This window comes from Protomyctophum parallelum (assembly GCF_964188405.1).
Source record: "Protomyctophum parallelum genome assembly, chromosome: 1".
NCBI classification, from domain to species: domain Eukaryota; kingdom Metazoa; phylum Chordata; class Actinopteri; order Myctophiformes; family Myctophidae; genus Protomyctophum; species Protomyctophum parallelum.
Genome location: NC_139697.1, coordinates 24,769,568 through 24,788,516, shown reverse-complemented (window position 1 = coordinate 24,788,516; position 18,949 = coordinate 24,769,568). Strand labels below are relative to the sequence as shown.

The 18,949-nt window shown below is 42.0% G+C and overlaps 1 protein-coding gene across 2 annotated transcripts; it reads left to right on the top strand.

Annotated features, from left to right (window-relative positions):
- Positions 1-4,073: 4,073 nt before the first annotated feature.
- anp32e (acidic (leucine-rich) nuclear phosphoprotein 32 family, member E) lies at positions 4,074-16,477 on the top strand. 2 transcript variants are annotated; one of them, XM_083764711.1, is made up of 7 exons: positions 4,074-4,227; positions 10,202-10,351; positions 10,573-10,695; positions 11,755-11,917; positions 12,639-12,736; positions 15,219-15,261; positions 16,321-16,477. In XM_083764711.1, the coding sequence occupies exons 1-7, from the start codon at positions 4,174-4,176 to the stop codon at positions 16,419-16,421; spliced, it is 732 nt and encodes a 243-aa protein (XP_083620837.1). In that variant the 5' UTR covers positions 4,074-4,173; the 3' UTR covers positions 16,422-16,477. The 2 variants fall into 2 exon arrangements, with proteins under 2 accessions (XP_083620837.1, XP_083620836.1); XM_083764710.1 differs by having other exon boundaries at positions 12,639-12,772.
- Positions 16,478-18,949: the final 2,472 nt, after the last annotated feature.

Genomic DNA, 18,949 nt, shown 5'->3' with positions numbered 1-18,949 from the left:
CCACTTTCTGTTATTTTTTACTACCTTTAAAACTCACCTTTCTACAAAACACACGCATGTTCAGTGGTCTGGGGAAGGCAGTGACCCCCCTCTTGTGGTCACCTTGCGGTACTGCATAGAGCACTTCTTTACTGTTGTCCAACAGCAGCATAATCATAAAATGAATAATTATCACATCACATGTGATGATGTGATCATAGGTTATATAATTACATTGTGAGTTTCAAAACTGATATTTATTTGAGCCACTAGCAGATATTTTATAAAACTCATTTCAATTAAATACAGGCTACATAACAACGTATATCGACCATCCAACCGGCTTTAGTCAAATCACAATATTGTCTTTACAAGTTAGCTATACCACTTCATATAACGTGATAAATGATGTAAGAACTGAGAGGGGCGAGAGACTATAGCAGCTGACAAGCGCTCCCGCACGCACGCACGCGCGCGCGCACACACACACACACACACACACACACACACACACACACACACTACAGGACACAGATGGTGAGGCAAGCTCATCTCTTCTCGGCCCTGTAAAGCCGCCGTCAGAATTGGAAGGAGTAGAAGCCACACATTTATTTACACTAGGATCACAGCGATGGCGGTGTATAGGCCTACTATAAAACATATACTACCAGGAAAACATTACGTAATACGTCACGTTTTTTTTGTATGAGACTCGGAATAGCTGAAGATTCACGTAAGGTGAATGCGCCATTAGACCGTGAAACAGGCACGTGGTTTATATAGGCCAGATAAGAACATTGTAGCAATGTAGCCTACATTTCGATGGTTTGACGATACGAAAACCCCTTATACACGTCAAATACTGTAACCAAACATACACCGTCAACAAACTATCCAAGTTTCTATTTATTTATACCAAGATTAAACATGATCTGTCGAGCGTCCCCGTTCTATGCGTACTAGTTCTGTGTGTGAAGGAACCCCCTCCGTTGCCGTTAAGTTCCCATTGCCTGGTGGGACAGCCCCCCTGTGATTGGCCAGCTGGTTGTAGTGGAGACAACATTGCCCAAATCATAGGAGCACCGAGCACGCAATCATCAGAGTCCATCTTTGCTTCAGTCTCTGACTTTAGGCTTACTTTAAAAGTGGGGAGTGTAAGAGCCAAGAGCTAAACAATTGTCACATAAAAATAAATAAAAAATAATACATATTTTAACACATCATTGTCTAATATGTAGTCTAATCTAAACAAAGTTTGATTAGACTACAATAAAGGGAAAATATAAAACTATATATACATTTATGGTTCAAGTTTTTATGATTTGCAAATCGCTTTATTAAGGCAAACCACCTATCGTCAAAACACACCATGTTGTTGTGTCCTTGGCAGTTTGCTACTTAAAAACAGCCAATCTCTTATGCCGTCCGTTCGGCCCATGGGACTCTGCTGCTTGACTGCGTGGCTCAGGGACAGACAGCCATTTTATGTCCGCACACTCTCCTGTGTATCCTCTATGGCTGCAGCGATTCAAATGGAAGAAGACACTATGGAGAAGCATTGTGTTCTGGACAGGAACATTTACGCAACAATATTTTACTTCAATATTTTACACAGTACTACTTCACTACTGTGTGTGTGTGTGTGTGTGTGTGTGTGTGTGTGTGTGTGTGTGTGTGTTCCCGCGCGCGCACAAGCAAGTGCTCTTAGTTCTGCACGCACGCGCGCGCGCGCACACACACACACACACACACACACACACACGGGAGTGCAGCAATGGCAGCATACACTAGGTCCTAGCAGGGTACAAAGCCATTGGGTCAAGGTTGAGTAAGGTTGTATAAGGTTGAGGGATCAATATTTTTAGTAACAGTGTTACAGCTCAATTTGTGACCCTGTCAAATTCTGCAGTGCAGGTTACGGCTGTCTGACAGTTTCTGTTTCTGTTTATTTGTAGGCTAAATCAGGTCACACATCCCAGTGGCTATTATCGACCATGGTATAAAAACGGTGGGGGGGCTAACTCACAACCACAAACTAAACACAACTGCAAATCAGTAGCAGTCAGTTCACCAATTGCAATTTGCAGACTAAACAGTAATTTTTTAGGTTATGATATGTCAGACTCTGTACATGTGCGTGTTGTGTTGTGAGTCTGATACATGTTTCAGCAATGGCGGGAACGACTGTGCATTCAAATGTAAAATTAAGAAAACTTTATACGTCTCCTAACATTAAGGAATATCTGAAAGGGTTGGGTCTACCCAGCCCTTAATTGCTAGCCATGCTCATAAAATCATGTCACCATGTAAATAAAATTCCTTCCTCCTGTTTCCTATGTTACTTTGTTTTTTGTTTAAAAAAAAAATACAAATAAAAATACAAATACTTTCTGGCCTTGACAGCCCACATCTAACCAGGTTGCATTAAACGACGTTAAACTCACTTTGCCACTCGATTTGCCTCTCACTTTACACATGCACATTTTGCTCCTATGCCACTAAATTGTGGAACGCCCTACCAACAGCCATTAAAAAATGTGAAGCCTTAGACTCCTTCAAAACCGCTCCCAAAGAGCACTTACGAGTGGCTGCAATTCGAAACTGGCCCCTGTAAATAAATAAAAGTCCCCCCCCCCCTTTTTTTTTTCTATTCACAGCTTTGTGTGTTTACACGTACACTCAAAATTGTCCATTCATTGTCAATGGGATTTAATGTTTGTGTAGGACAAAGTTTGTTTACAAACTACACATGCACCAAAAGCTGAAAATAGGAGGGGATATCGCCCCGGAATGACAGAAAAGTGAGGATGCCATTGCCAATTGTGATTGGCCGGAATTAGATGATGTACGATGATAAGAGCACCCCTCACTTCACACAGGTGTGATTTTTTTAACGTTCTTGAACTGTTTATATGATTTCCTTTTTTTCTTCATAGAAGTGTATATTTGTACATCTTTAAATGTTCTGATGAATTGAAAATGGAGGACCCTGATGTATTTTTCTGGTTTTATCATCGTAGCAGTTTTTTTGTAGGCCTACTTTCGTTTGAACTGTACCCATTCTACAAACGTAGATCGTAGAAATGCCTTAAATGCAATAAACAACAAATATATGTTAATTAATTTTAAAAACTAACTTTAATTTAGCCTTAGCTGTGGTCCATAGCTCTAATGCCTTTGCATTAGAGCTATGCTACTCTTGACTTCCTGCGCTCGCATGAAATGCAGACCAGCCTCTCGACTGTAGCGGAAATAAAAATAATGTTTTCGCTACTCCCCAATACAAAGACGGTTTGTGTCACAAAGCCTACTTTCCGTGTGAGCCCCCCACCACAAGTATAAAATGCACTTTTTGGCCAGAAAGGGATTTCTTTTTTCACCGGAAGATCTTGTCTATGGGGTTTTCTGTTGGCAATATTGGTAGAGGGCGCAGTGGAGTAACTAAAAGTATTTTTTATTCCGGTGGGGGGAAAAAAACATTTTCTGCCCAAAAAGTGCATTTCATACGTGTGGTGGGGGGCTCAGAGTGCGTCCACCACGGAAAGTAGGCTTTGTAAGGAGTAAGGACACAAACCGTCTTTGTATTTGTGAGTAGCTAAAACGTTCTTTTTCTTTTCGCTACAGTCGAGAGGCTAGTCTGCATTTCATGTGAGTGCAGGAAGTCAAGAGTTAAAGAGTATTATGGACCAGAGCTAATTTAGCCTATAGGCTATACAATTAATGTAGACTAAATATAAAATAAATGTATAATGTATAACATAAATAAATGGTGCCCACTGCCTAGACTTCTCAGGGGCCTACTATTCTGGTTACCACCCCTGCCTTACGAACCCAGTTCAAGGCACAAAAGATTACCCTCCACTCTCCCTTCGCTTCAACAACCCCCACTAACCTCCCCCTCCCCTCTTCCACCCCCCATCTTCCTTCCAAGCCGCGGATTACGTCCGTTCGGGCACGATCAAAAAGTTTGACGGACGCGCCGCTCATCCAATCGGCCTCGGCGCAAACGAGACCGACGAATCGGCTCCCGCGGGGGGCGGGGGCGGGAAAGAGGGGGCGGGTTGCCGTGTATCATGGAGGATCAGTAGACCGAAGTGTGTGAGTTGTACTCAACACATCACATTCTGATCCTGTCACCAACATCCACTTCACTGTTCGCCTTTTTTTGGAGGATTTATTAATATTATTTCCAGCATGGAGATGAAGAAGAGGATCAGTTTAGAGATGAGGAACAAGGCGCCGGCGCAGGTGAGAACCAGCTTTATACATTTTGATCACATTTTTGTGATATTCGCTATCTCCGTAAATAGAGCGAGAGGTGATGTATGAGAATGAAGGAGGTGGTCTTCGTTATCACATGTACTTTAATGATGGGAGGCTTGCTAGAGAGCAAGTTCTGTTCATTACAGGCACCAATCATAAAGTCATAATTAGAATCGATTATTGTTAAATCAATCAACTACCAGGCCGGTAACATCAAGCACCGTGGAACCCCGGGATGTGCAAGCATCTTAGCGGACACCGTCCGTCCTTCCGCCTCCTTCTCCTCTCCGGGCTGCAGAAATCCATTCGATCAACACGGGGGCTGTAAATGATCCGTGATCGATATTCACCAACCGTTCACGTTCAACCAACACTTAACTCCCGTTTTAAAAGAAAAAAGTTAATAACGACTTCACTTGCATTGCATCGATCATCTCTAACGTGAACGGGCGTGCGTTTAAAGACCCCAAGAGCAACTTCTGACAAACTCACAAGTTTAAACGGCTTTCTAAACGGTGTTTTATTGGCACGTGCCCGTTAGATTTAAACGATACTTTAGTGAAGTTATTAAAGTGATGATTCAGAGACGTGGTCAATCAATCCCCCCGAAAACAACGACGTTGTTTTTTGGATGTGATGATCGCACCGCACGCGGACAAGCCGGTGACCCCGAACGTCAACGCAACAACAACGGCGGGGCATTTTATGTTCCATCGTTCCGCTCGGTTCTCGTCTTTTGAGCCATCATACTTGATTTAAAACTCTAGTTCAACGGATTAAAAAAAAAGTTAATCTGCTTTTTTTGTTTTGCTATTGCTATAAGTTAAGTAGCCTATTCAACATTTCGTCGTCGTTCGTAGTTGGAAGGGAAAAAATGACACCGTATTAAACGAGTTATTACACCAATTCAATTCAGTTTTAACGTCCCGCCGTCGAGTCGTTCTCCTCGAGCCGATATATGTTTTACATATAGATGTATATTTTAAAGTGGGTTAATAATTGTCTTCGACCTATTTAATTATTTGTCTTATGAGCTTGTTTATCTATGGATCCCTCTGCCATTTTGGGCCGCGGCGACGGTCGGATTGAATGCCGTCGTCGCTCGTGCTTGTGCTCCATCTCATTGCACGATGGGGTGGGGGTGGGTGGCGCTTTGTGGCGCTACAGCCGCTTTCCTAAACAACAACCGTAGTACGACGGTGTCGCTTGTGCCAAAAAGAACAGACCTACAAGCTAACAATGCGTCGCGACTCGACGCGTTGTTGGGCTTGTAGATCTGTTCTTTTTTTTGCAAAAGGCACTCGAAAAGAAGCGCCGGCTAGCGCCGCTAAGCGCCACCTGCCGTCCGTTGGAGGAGGTGTCGTCAGATGTGTGACGGTCAGGGAGGGGGAAGGAAAATAATGGTGGGAGTCATTTTGTTTGGTACAATCAAAGTGCTAAAATAAATGAAATTCACGAAACGTTTAATGATTCTGCCGATGTTAAGCGGCCCCGTTTGAATAATACTAATGAAAAGCACCGTCCACCGTTTAGGCGAAAGCTCGACGGCGGACCTTCACCGTTTTATTTGAACGGTTAATGCGCGTCGTCTTTGTGTGCAGCGCAACAGCAGCCGTTGTTTTTGTGCCTCCATGATGTTTTGTTGGTTATGTTATGTAACCCCTTCTGCCCGCCCGCGGCACGCGCTATTTCACTTGCCAGTTATCGCATAAAAGATCGACGTCGAAAACTTCAAACGCACATCATTGTAATTTCTAAATTTCTGTGTGGCAATATTTACTTTTTTAAGTTGGCTGCGGGAAGATCGTTGAGATCCCATAGCTTGAGTAAACTGTCCCGCCGTGGTTGGCTAGTTCGTTGTCAGGGAGACAAAGGTGTAGGCACACTGACTAGGCAACGAATATTTATTTATTAAATTTTTTGTTACACACTTTATAACTTAACAATATTACAACCGGCCCAATTCGATAAACAAATCAACGTTCCTTTGGCAACCAACTAACCAATCACATCGCGACTACCCCGGGCTATGGGATGTAGACTGTCTTGGAGGGAGCAGGTCGGCAGATGGTGTGTGTGTCTGTGTCGTCCCAGACCAACCCCCCATTATGTATAGATTGCATTACTGTGTAGGCTACCCCCCCCCCCCCCCTCCCCGCACACATATTTCAATATTAATTCAAATGTTGGTGGAAACATGAATTTGCATGGTGGACGGTAATATAACATAGCCTACATGGATGAACATTATTATGTACAGTAGGCCTATAGGACTGAATGTACATAATAAGTGAATATTATAAACGGCATCAACATTTATGATGATGGAAATGCATGGTCTATTAACACCATGAAGCTATGAATGCAGCATCACAGAATCAACTTCATTGTCACATCAATGAATGAATATATTGAATACAATCGACAAACAATCAACAGGGTAAATGGAGACTTCAGTACAGTGCAAAAAAAATCAATTGTTACAAAAGTAGCTAGGATACCATTACTAGGTAGACATCAAATGTCTACCTAGTCTACCTAGCATATATCCAAATGAATGATTCTTAACATTGTGTGGTCAAGCTTCTTTACAAACATTGCAACCTTGCTGGTTAACAAACTGCCCTTCCACTCTGGGCCTTTTGGTGTAGAGCACATCTACAAAAACCTAGGTATTTGTAAAGATGATTTTAAACTGACAGTGGTAACAAGTTAACAACTGAGGAGGTACTTAAAAGAATGAGTGCCCTTCAACCCCACAAGGCCACTGGCCATGACAATTTTCCCTCCAAATTTCTCAGAGACTCGGCCATCTCTATAGCTCCAATCATCACCCACATAATAAACCTCTCCATCAAACAGGGAGGTCCCCCAAGATTTCAAACTGGCCAAAGTAACCCCCCTGCACAAGAAAGGGAGAAAATTAGACCCTGGCAACTACCGCCCTATTTCTATTCTTAGCTCCATCTCAAAAGTGATGGAAAACAGTCTAACTATGAACAGGTTGAAAAGTATCTTGCCACAAAAACAATTATGTATGAATTCCAATCTGGCTTCAGAACATCCCACTCCACTGACACATGCCTCCTCTATTTGAGCAACCACATCAAACACGAGGTGGATGCTGGCAAATACTGCGGCATGGTGATGCTGGACCTCCAAAAGGCTTTTGGCGCCATGAACCACTCCATACTGGTTAACAAGCTAAAAGCAATTGGTTTTGATAGCACATCAGTGAGCTGGATGCAATCCTACCTGGAGGGGAGAGAACAGATGGTGGAGATGAACGGAACACTGTCCCTCCCCAGTGAGCTGTAGCGTTCCACAGGGAAGCATACTAGGGACTTTACTGTTCCTAATATATGTAAATGACATGACATCAGCTTGTGACTGCAATTTGTTCCTGTTTGCAGATGATTCAGCACTGCTGGTCTCGGACAGGAACAAACTGCAGGTTGAAAAGGCCCTCAGCTCTGAACTCGGTAGAATCTGCACCTGGCTCACTGATAAACTATCTTTACACCTGGGAAAAACTGAATCCATTCTATTTGGAATTCTGGATCAAATAGTAATCTCAGCAAGACGGATGGCTTCTTAGTTAGAGTGGGTGACAATATTATCACACGAAAATATGAAATTACCTACCTAGGTTCCATCCTGGAGGCAAGTCTTTCTGGTGATAAAATGGCCACCAACGTAATCAAAAAAGTCAACCAAAGAACAAGATTCCTATACAGGATCTCCTCACTGGTCAACAAAAACACCTTGAAGACCCTAACAGGAGCCCTCGTACAAGGTTTCTTCAACTATGCATGCACCTCTTGGTACCAAAGCACCTCTAAGGCCCTTAAAGCAAGGCTCCAGACTTCCCAAAACAAACTGGTCAGTGGTCAGGCTACTACTTGGCCTCACTCCCCGAACCCACGTCACCCCTGCCCACTTTGGCAGGCTGGAATGGCTTAGAGTTGACGACAGAGTTCAGCATCTTGCAATGGGTCTGGTCCACAAGATTCGCTACACCACCAAGATAGAAGATACCCATGTACCTGTCTAAATACTTCCTTAATGTCCACACCCATAACACCAGATGGAGTTCAACAAACCATGTGCAACCCAGATTCGGCACAAACAAGGGACTAAATTAATTTCGCACCTATGCCACCACAATGTGGAACGCCCTACCAACAGTCACTAAGACATGCAAATCCCTTGACTAAAAACCTTTTGAGATTTTTTTGTCAAAAATATTGGGATGTCTCTCTCTCTCTCTCTCTCTCTCTCTCTCTCTCTCTCTCTCTCTCTCTCAGCAGTGAGTGATTGTATGTATATACTGTATTGAGTGTATTCTATACACCAGTGGTTCCAAAAGTGGGGTCCGGGGACCCCCAGGGTTCACTGAGGGGGTTCCAGGGGGTCCCCAGCTAAATGATAGTTTGGACCCTTATGGGTCTTTAACTCTGAGAGTGTACAAATGGAACCAAATGTCATTTGTACACTCTCAGAGTTAAACTAGAAAAAGTGCCCTTCCGGGCACAGGTCTCCACCAGGTTATCCACAGATCCGTGCAGTTAGAGGTAAAAACACTTTTCGGCCAGTTATAGCGCCACCTTGAGGCTGAGTTGAAATTGTTCATGTGGCATTTCGTCCTCGGCCTAGTGGGAATGTGGGTGCACAATTTCACGGAAATCACGCGATGTGTTCATGATTTGCAGCATTTTGTTTGAAACTGAGCACTCCTGTGAACTTTGGAAGCCAATCTTAACCAATCAGGATGGAGTGTGATAAATCTGAAAGACCCGTTTCGTTGAATGGCTCTAGAGAGACTGTGTACCAATTTGCGTGATGTTTGGACAAAATCTGTAGGTGTACTGTGCAAAAACTTGTTTTGCACAAAGCGGCCTCTTGGTGGCGCTATAACAGGCCGTTGTGGAAAGTTTGGGGCAGAGGTTCATCGTTGGCATCCAGGGAGTGTGTGTGCAAAATTTGGCATCGACCGGGTTAACGGTGAAGTTTTTGCACAAAGCGGCCTCTTGGTGGCGCTATAACAGGCCGTTGTGGAAAGTTTGGGGCAGAGGTTCATCGTTGGCATCCAGGGAGTGTGTGTGCAAAATTTGGCATCGACCGGGTTAACGGTGGGCGAGATTAGCCTGTCACGGACACACACACGGACGGACGGACGGACGGACGGACGGACACACAAACGGACGGACGGAGTGCAAAACATACTCTCCCCACATGCCTTCGGCCTGGTGGAGACAATTAACATTGATTTTACAATATTAATTGCGGTCTCAGAGAGAGAACTGTCCGTAGAGTAGACGAATGCATATCAAACCGGGGGTCATTGAAATTAAACTGGTTGAGAATCACTGCCTGAGCTGCAAACATCTTCTCTTATGGGAGCCACTGCTATACACTATGTACAGTCAGCAAATGTCTCCTTAACGGGTATCTGTCAAAGTTTGGCAATGTCCATCCTAGTAGTTCATATGAAAATGTGCCAGAGCCCATGCAGGTTACAATAGTCAGTAACAGCACCTTTTTTCTCTTTGTATCAAAAGTGAATGAAACATTATTATTATGTCATAATAGAAAACCAAGCAGGACATCAACCACTTTTTAACCCTACATACTTAGTTGACCGCGGTACCCCATGAGTCTTAGTTTGGTGACGGCCCCTCCGTTCTTTCCCTCCACACCAGATCTCTTCACCGAAGTAGCCGGTCTACAAGTTGTGCGTATACTGTGAGCTTGTAGATCTGATCGGATGTTTGCCCATTATGACATATCCAGAATAGGAAGGCTATAGGGTTCTAGTTAAAACCAAACCACCCCAAATTCCAATAACAAAAATGTCCTGGATTTTGAAATATAACTTTGACATGTCTGTTTCCATGAACAAAGGTTCTTCATAAAAATATATGAATGTCTCTTCTGTCTGTCTCTCTCTCTCCATCAGGTAGCAGAGTTGGTTGTAGATAACTGCCGGTCCACGGATGGGGAGGTAGAAGGACTGACCGATGAATTCAAAGAGTTGGAGTTTCTCAGCATGGTCAACGTAGGACTCTCATCCCTGGCCAAGCTTCCCTCCTTGCCTAAATTACGCAAGGTAACTCACACTTCACGTATGTGCAAATACACTGTGACAACAAGAAACAACAACTAGTGGTCTTCACGGGTACACACACACACACACACACACACACACACACACACACACACACACACGTATAACTGCCTAATACTTCACTCTTCATTTCCCAAATCTATTGTATTTTATTCTATTCTATTGTACTCTTATTGTATTGTATTGCGCTCTATTGTTTGTAGTTGGAGTTAAGTGACAACAGCATCTCTGGAAATCTGGAGACTCTGTGTGAGAAATGTCCAAACCTGACATACCTGAACCTGAGCGGAAACAAGATTAAAGAACTCAGCAACGTGGAGGCACTGGTCAGTAATACATACACAAGATGCATTATGATTAGATTATCCCATTTTGACCTCAGAAAAACATATGTTTCTATATCAGTTGTTCTCAAACTATTTCATGTCAAGGACCCCCAGAATTATATGCAATTGGCCGCCGACCCCCATCTGAAAAGGTGTTGTTCAAGGGACCCCCCAGAAGCAAAGATTTGAGTTAAAAACGTTCTCTCTGAAGGAATAAATATTCAAAGATTTGCGTCACATTTTCACGATTTTTCAAAGATAGCAGACCTACAAGCTCATAGCGGGGCACTCGGTGCAGCGCTATGATCTTGTAGATCTGCTATTTTTCAATAGCTAAAGTGTAACATAATGCTTAAAACACCAAAAGGGGTTCCCGCCTAAAATGTGTGTGAATACCACAGACAGAAATGAGAACCAACAGACATATACAGCTCCCTTAGAACTTGTCCCTATTTTTGGGGTATCTCCTTATATAGTCACATAGTTCAAATGTTCAGAAATAGCAGATCTACGAGTTCACAATGCATTTTATCATGTAGATCTGCTATATTTCTATTGAGAAAATCACATGTTCATACAGGTGCATACAACGGGCATACAGTATACAGAGATTAAGTGGTTAAATATAAACAGACATCTGTAGAGGACATTTAACCTTGCCTAGTTCTCTTATGGAAGAATATTAACCACAAAACTCTATATTTATTTGACTAGGTTCCCCTAGCCTACAGTATTTTTCCCAACACTCTTCTGCAAAATAGCTGGTCTACAAGCACACAGTGCATTGCGGCCCGTTTCTACGCATTGTGAACTTTGCAATACGGATAATAGGATTTAAGTACTTACTGTATGCCAGTGGTTCGCTGAGGGTCCAATAACCCTCAGGGTTTCTTGGAGGAGATCCTTGAATGGATGCTTACAGGTCTGTTGTTCTGAGAATGTACAAATGGATGGTTCATTTAGTTTGCGGATGTTCCCGTTCGTACTCTCTGAGTTATGGCCGTCATTGAAATTATGTATATGAATAATGTATATTTGTATATTATTGTCTTTTAACAGCAAAACCTGAAGAGTCTGCGTAGTTTGGATCTGTTTAACTGTGAGATCACCACGCTGGAGGAATACAGAGAGTCTGTGTTTGAACTGCTGCCTCAGGTCACGTACCTGGACGGCTTCGACCAGGAGGACAACGAAGCTCCCGATTCAGAGGCCGAAGACGATGGTACGCTGTGTGTTTTTGTGTATATGTGTATGTGTGTGTGTGTGTGTGTGTTAGGGGGTGCAAGCAGTGCCGTCGCTACCTATACGCACACTGCACATAGGGCAACACACCGAGGGGGGCAACAAAATGTGCCAAAAAGTGCCAAGCCGACCCTCAAAATAACAATTTACTCTGCGGTTCCGCCACGTAATAACGAGGCGTCCTCGTGCATCCTCACAAACAGCAAAAATAGCCGATCTGCATGAGGAATAGCAGCTCTCTCGTCAGGAGGGGGGGAGTACAAATAACCTACGAGTAGGGCAACCAAATGGTCAGCTACGTCCCTGGGTGCAAGACCCCTCTCTTGGTGTGCTCCATTTGTTTTTCTATCTACAGCTAGACCAAACCTCTTTGCCAAAAATAGCTGCATAGCCGCTCTAGAAGCTTGTAGTTTGGCTCTTTTTTCAGAATAGGGATGCTCGGTTAATTGAACTAATCAATTAAATTAATAAAAAATAAATTGTTCAATTTTAGAAAGCAGAAAAATGGATGAGCTGTTTTAGCTATTTATTTTATACAAAATAGGGGATAATCGGACTATTCATGGAGGAAATGTTGTTTAATCAAAAAAGAACCATAAAGAATAATCGCTAAGAACATAATCGATAGTTGTAGAACGTTTCAATTTTGGTGCATATGCTCATTGCCGTGTGTGTGTGTGTGTGTGCACGTTGTTTTCCAGATGACGATGAAGACGGAGAGGAAGGGGCAGGGCGTGGCTCGTTTGACGAAGATGATGACGATGAGGAGGAGGAGGAGGAGGGTTCAGAGGGAGGAGAGGTGGGACTGACCTATCTGATGAAACAGGGAGCTCAGGTGGGAGAAAAAAACCCACCACCGATGACCGCCTGGAGGTCAACGGTCAAACCCTCCACTCATTCATAGTCTCCTGACCTGTGTCAGGTTTACTGGTTGAGTTTAACTCCTTTTATTTAACTACCCGGTAGTTGTGCTGAACTTATTTTATTTAACCCGATTTATTTAGCTAGTTGTGTTTCTAATTTAATGTAACTAGTTGTGTTTTAACTTTTTTAAATGAATGTTATTTATCCAATCTCATTTTATTAAATTACTGTTATTTATCCAATCTCATTTTATAAAACTTTCTGTTATTTAGCCAGTCTCATTTTATTAAACTAGCCTAATTTATTTTATTTTTCTCTTTTTATTTAGTCAAACTCACTTCATTCACCTAGTTTTATGGAGCCCCACTTAATTAATTAAACTGGGCCCACAAATAAATGCTGCAATTTTAATCGATGATATAACGTTGATACAAAACTATGTAAAATAAATGTCATGGTAATTTTTCTTTAAACCCTTGAAAAATATGTTTTCGTGGTGATATCAATGAATAGGAACTTAGTTAAAGTAGGCCAACACTATGTATAATGTTAGTTCTATAGTTCCGGAAAATGTTGGGAACCACAGATCTAAAAAGTATTGTCACCCTAATGCTTAATTTAAACTTAAACAAGGAGAGTGGTAATAAATATAATAGATAATAATGTACTACAATAGTTTACTACAACTGACATGATTTTGGGACAGTATATCAATACATTCAGTTACAGGTGTAGCATATTTTTTTAATACATAAATAACTTGAACTGAAACAACAAAACAAAATTAACTATACTAAACAAGTTGCTGAGTTTGAATGGAGTGGATTGACTGTCTGACCCCAGGACTGAGGTGGTTTGACCTGGTTTGGCTCCAATATGGCCGCCTCAGACAAACTGTCACACACAGCTATTCAGAAAATGTACAGCTTGTCTGTCTGTCTGTCTGTCTGTCTGTCTGTCTGTCTGTCTGTCTGTCTGTCTGTCTGTCTGTCTGTCTGTCTTATTTGCTCAATAAAGCATGTCAATGTTTTTAGGGTTAGGATTTATTAACGATGAGACGAATAATTTACTCGTCTTGCTTGCATGTCTTTTTCGTCCATTCCTTGGTAGTCCCACCCCATGGCTCAGGGGCAGGTCTATCCTGATGATTGACAGTTGTCTGAGGCATTTTGATTGGAGTAAAACTTGGTCAATGACTCTGTTAGTGTGAGTCGTTGTTGTGGTGTTGTTCATAGGACAGAGTTGTCACCTTGTGTTAACATCCACAATATGAAGAGTTTTGTTCCCAAATAAGAGTTGAGCAAAGTGACAAATATACTTGATAATTCAAATTGAATGAATAATTAATTCACACCAAAGTCAATCTAAAATGGTAAGTCACGTTTCTTTAATAAGAGACATTTAACTTTATATTAATACCAGCTGTAATAGTTAAATGTAATGATTGATGCCAGTCAAAATAATTACTGATTGATATAAAGAGAAATAGTTTACTAGTGTATTCTTTTAACATCTTAATTATTGTTAACAGTTAACTTTAATGAAGTAAATGTAAAACAATTAATTAATATCCCTGTGTGCTATCACACGTTTGGTATGATGTCCACTGAACTCCTGTATGAGGTGCCATTCCCATTACATCCAGTGATTACAGGGTTCCCTATGTCACCTATGTGTGTTCAGCAGCATGCTGGGCGATATGACTTCAAATCAATATCATGGACCTGGTGCATTTGGTTCCATTTGTGCACACGTTGAGAAACCAGTGGCTGGCCTCGCAGGAGCCTCGCTGTAAATGTTACACCATGGAACTTTGATGAGAGTAGATGACGTCTGGCTCATGCTTGTCTCTTATTAAACAGTAATTAAATATCCAACTAGAGGGAATGACATGGAACACAACTCTTCATTTAGTAAGAACACATTATGTGTGTACATCCTCCCTCCCCATCTTTCTTTCTTTCTTTCTTTCTTTTTGGGTGATTCTTTTCATCTTATGTTAAAGGTGCTGTGAATGATTCAATATAATACAGATATTATTTGTTTAGTATTAAAGTATTAAATAGCTCTGTATTCTCATAGTAATCGTGTGTACTTTGTTTGTTCACTAAGAGGAGGAGGAGTCTCAAGCTTTTTAGTGAGTCGAAAAAAAGAATTCAGTTTGAGATGCTGATAAGTTATCTCGCAGGATTCTTTCTCCTGATTGGATAACATTTGTAACCCACTTGTAAATGTATGTTCAATCATTACTGTCAGAATATAGCTTTTAACCTTTTCTTAAAAAAACTATTGTTTAGGCTTAACCAAGAAGAAGTATCACTTACAGCACCTTTTTTAAGTGCAAATAAAAGATAAATGAACTCACATTTTGTCTTCCTGTCTCTGTCTCTCTCTCTCTCTCTCTCTCTCTCTCTCAGGATGACGATGATGAGGATGAGTTCGGAGAGGAGGAAGAGGAGGGTGAGTGGATATATATTATAATTTATGACAGAATCTCTCCTAATAAAAAGTTTTGTTTTTCTTTGCTTATTGAGATAAATCGGCATATCAAAGTCGTCCATAAAAATGCCATATCGGTATAGTATCGGTCTCAAAATAATCCTGATTATTTTCACGGTTGTTGATGACACAATAATAATGTGACTGCTTTGTGATCGCAGAGCAGCCAGTCTGCCTGTCTGTCTTTAAGAGCGTCAGCTGTCTTACCATCTACTTTCACCAGCAAAACAAAAACGAAAAATGTAAAAATTCAGCAATGAGTTCAATATAAATATAATATAATATATTGGTGTCTGCCGATATGACCCTGCAAATAATCGGAGATCGGATATCGGTCATAATTTCAATATCGTGCATACCCGGCAAGTGACTGTCCACGATTCTTTACGTAGACCAGGGCTCCAGACTATCTTTTTTCACCAACGTCCCGGAACCGTCCCAAAATACAATTTGAACCGCCCCGAAGTCAATTCATACAGTCCCGGGAAAAAAAGTTAAAAAAAAAGGACCACTCAGATTGCGAAATTAATAACTGTATTCCTATTGCAATAGAAATACAATACATGCAGTACATTATTTGTTTGGCTTCATGTTTCTTCTGTAGATAGAGAAAATGTCGGGACGCCGTTAATCTCGAGCCCTGATGTACCATACCATACCATACCATCTTTATTTCTATAGCACATTTAAATAACAACAAGTTGTTCCAAAGTACTTTACAATAAAATAATAAAAATCACAACTTCATTTAAAAACAAACAACATACAGTACACAGTGTCACTTTCAACATCAAAAAGCTCATACTATGCTAGGAAAAGCCAAAGAATAAAAATATGTCTTGAGGCGTGATTTAAACACCTGAAGAGTGGGGGCCTGTCTTATGTGCAGAGGCAGCTCATTCCAGAGCTTGGGAGCTGCAACTGCAAAAGACACTAGACATTTAATTGGTCACAACAAACATCGTAATTGGTTCAGTCAGGCAATTCTCACGTTGCGATTGGCTCGTTTTGTTTCTTCAGAGGAGAAGGCGGCGGCGGGCATTCGAGGAGAGAAGAGGAAGAGAGACGCAGAAGACGAAGGCGAGGATGATGACGACGACGACGACGACGAAGACGACTAGTCCCGCCTGTCCGTCTGTCTGTCCCGTTCTGTCCATCTCAGCGTCAAACCTCTGGACCCCCCCACCCCCAACCCCAGACCCTCAGCTAGAGCACTGGTTCTCAACGTGGGGTCCGGGGACCACCAGCGGTGCATCTGGACCCTTGACGGGTCTATACTCGAGTTAAATGAACACTGAAGATTTTATAGTATATATTGGGCTTTCCAGTATAGTAGGTTAGTACAGTGATTCTCAACCTTTTAAATTTCAAGTTCCCCAGTTTGACATACCATGGACCTCCATTTTATTTGAACTTTTTTATCACCAATAATCTGCTCTGTAAAATCCTCAGTGTTCATTTAACTCCACAAGTGGAACCAAGTGGAACCGCAAGGGTGTACCACTGTCGGAGTTACAGATCCGTAAGGGTCCATTTGGACCGCCGGTGGTCCCTGGACCGGACGTTGAGAGCCACCAAGCTAAGAAAATAATAATACAAACAGTAACTATAGCAACAAGTACAACAACTGTTGATATCTATAGCAACAGCAAACGACAACAACAACGGCTACTAGAAGCAGCACCAGCGATGACATCGAAATCAAACGACCACTCCGAAGAGCGACTGCTTTACGGCAACAGGAGGACGGACAAGCGACATCGACTGATACGTCACATTTAGGATTTACCACGCAACAGGGAGATTTGACCAGCCATTCATTCCCCCAGTTGAAGAACTCTTGGTGTCTCTTCTGAAACATCGCTCACGCGACCACCCCGAGACCCCCTGACTGGTCGAATTCCCGCAGCGAAACGCTGGTTTAGTGTCAGTTCAGTCTGCTCATGAAGCCAATGAGGGTCTACGCGTGTTCAGGTTTTCAATATAGATGTCACCAATCAATTTGTTGTAGGACTGGAGACCCACTGTACATCAGACAGAACCATCTCACCCCCCCGTCCATCCTCATACATGCATACATGCGTACTTCCTTTTCTTTGACTTTCTTGAGGACATGGGTATCGGCAGGTATGCAGCCGACGTCTCGATTTTTAAACCCTTTCAACACGGTGTCCCTATGTTGGACATTTGATTGTAGGCCAAACATTACCCAAATTGGCAGTCTACAAGAGAAATACCTGTAGAACAGCTTTTATTTTATTTTATTCTTTTACATATATTCTTTTTTAATACAAAATATCAGTAATCGCTAATCGTAAAATCAAGATCGAACCCAAAAATGTGTCATCGGTCGGGCTTTACTTCACATTTCATTTATCCAATGAAGTTCTGAACATCGCATCAGACCCCTCTGTTCCATCCGACAGTCCAACTACAGATGATAATAATAGTTATAATATACCCCATTTTGTGTGTTTTTTAAATTGTCATAGGGAGTTTTACGGGGTGGGCTGGGGGGGTTGTTTGTAGTTGGATAGGAGAGCTTGCAGATCAGCTTGCGCGTCCCCTCTGTAACCCGGAATTACAGTACACATCAAAGAATTACAATATCTTGATTCAGGTTCACCTTCAACCGTAAGAAAGTCTTCACCGTGGCCCACCATTCTTGCTGCCACTTCTCCCCGTTGCTATTCAGCTCTGCCCACAAGAGGCGTTTGGAATAACCCTTGCCGTACCGACGCAGGACAACAAGGAAGGCTGCCACTGTAGGAACACTGTAGATGACTGTTAGCTAATCCACTGTAACGTTTATTCTTTATTTTTTATTATTTAGTTCATCCTGTCCTATCCACGTCTCATTATGAGATCAGCCCTGTCCGGTCGAAGACAAAACACGTTTAGTGTGTGACTTTTCCAAAACAACCTGTATAATAATCTCCTCATGCAATAATAAGCTGTTTGTGTACTAGGAACCTTCGTACGTAGGAGCACTTGCTTGTTACTGTCAGAGCAACAACAAAACAAAGTCGATTGAATAGTGGTTCCAGATGACCTGACGTCCCTCCCCGGTGTGCTATCAGAAAATAAACTTCAGTTTTAGGAGTGTAAAGGGTAACTCAGACCGCTGCGATCTTTCTCCGAAACATTTGTAAAGCTTACATTTATGGTGAAGGTCTCATCAAATGGAAGAAACCTGCGTTGTATTGTGTCGCGTAGCGCTGTCGCTTGCCGAAAAGAGCTGACCACCAAGCTATAGCTTGTCGGTCAGCTCTTTTCGGCAAGCGACGGCCTTGTGTGATGTGGTATAGATTGAGCTTCAGACTGTTGTCACTTACTCTGTCATCTGTAGACCAAAGGAGACATAGTCAGACAGTATCCAACGGTTAATATGAACTGGGTCCGTGTGTTTTCCCTTTTTTTCCAAGGCAATATTCTTGTAAATAGATTCTGCTTCAATCAGTCTTCATTTTTTCCGTTATTTTTTTTGTGTTTCATGTCAACAGGGAGTTTATTATTTTTTAATGAGAAATACATTTTTCAGACGTTTTGTGGGGCTTATTTTTGTTTGTTTTATCTTCTTTTGGAATAACTGTCTCAGGACAATTGTGATATTTAGTTGAAATATCTGATATTTGACCCCTGACCCCCT

What these genes read in the sequence shown, in the direction of transcription:
- anp32e (XM_083764710.1), top strand. Translation starts at nt 4,174, where the DNA reads ATGGAGATGAAGAAGAGGATCAGTTTAGAGATGAGGAACAAGGCGCCG. An exon ending in TCAGCAACGTGGAGGCACTG is followed by an intron (nt 10,696 to 11,754) that starts GTCAGTAATACA and finishes GTCTTTTAACAG; the next exon opens with CAAAACCTGAAGAGTCTGCG. An exon ending in TTCAGAGGCCGAAGACGATG is followed by an intron (nt 11,918 to 12,638) that starts GTACGCTGTGTG and finishes GTTGTTTTCCAG; the next exon opens with ATGACGATGAAGACGGAGAG.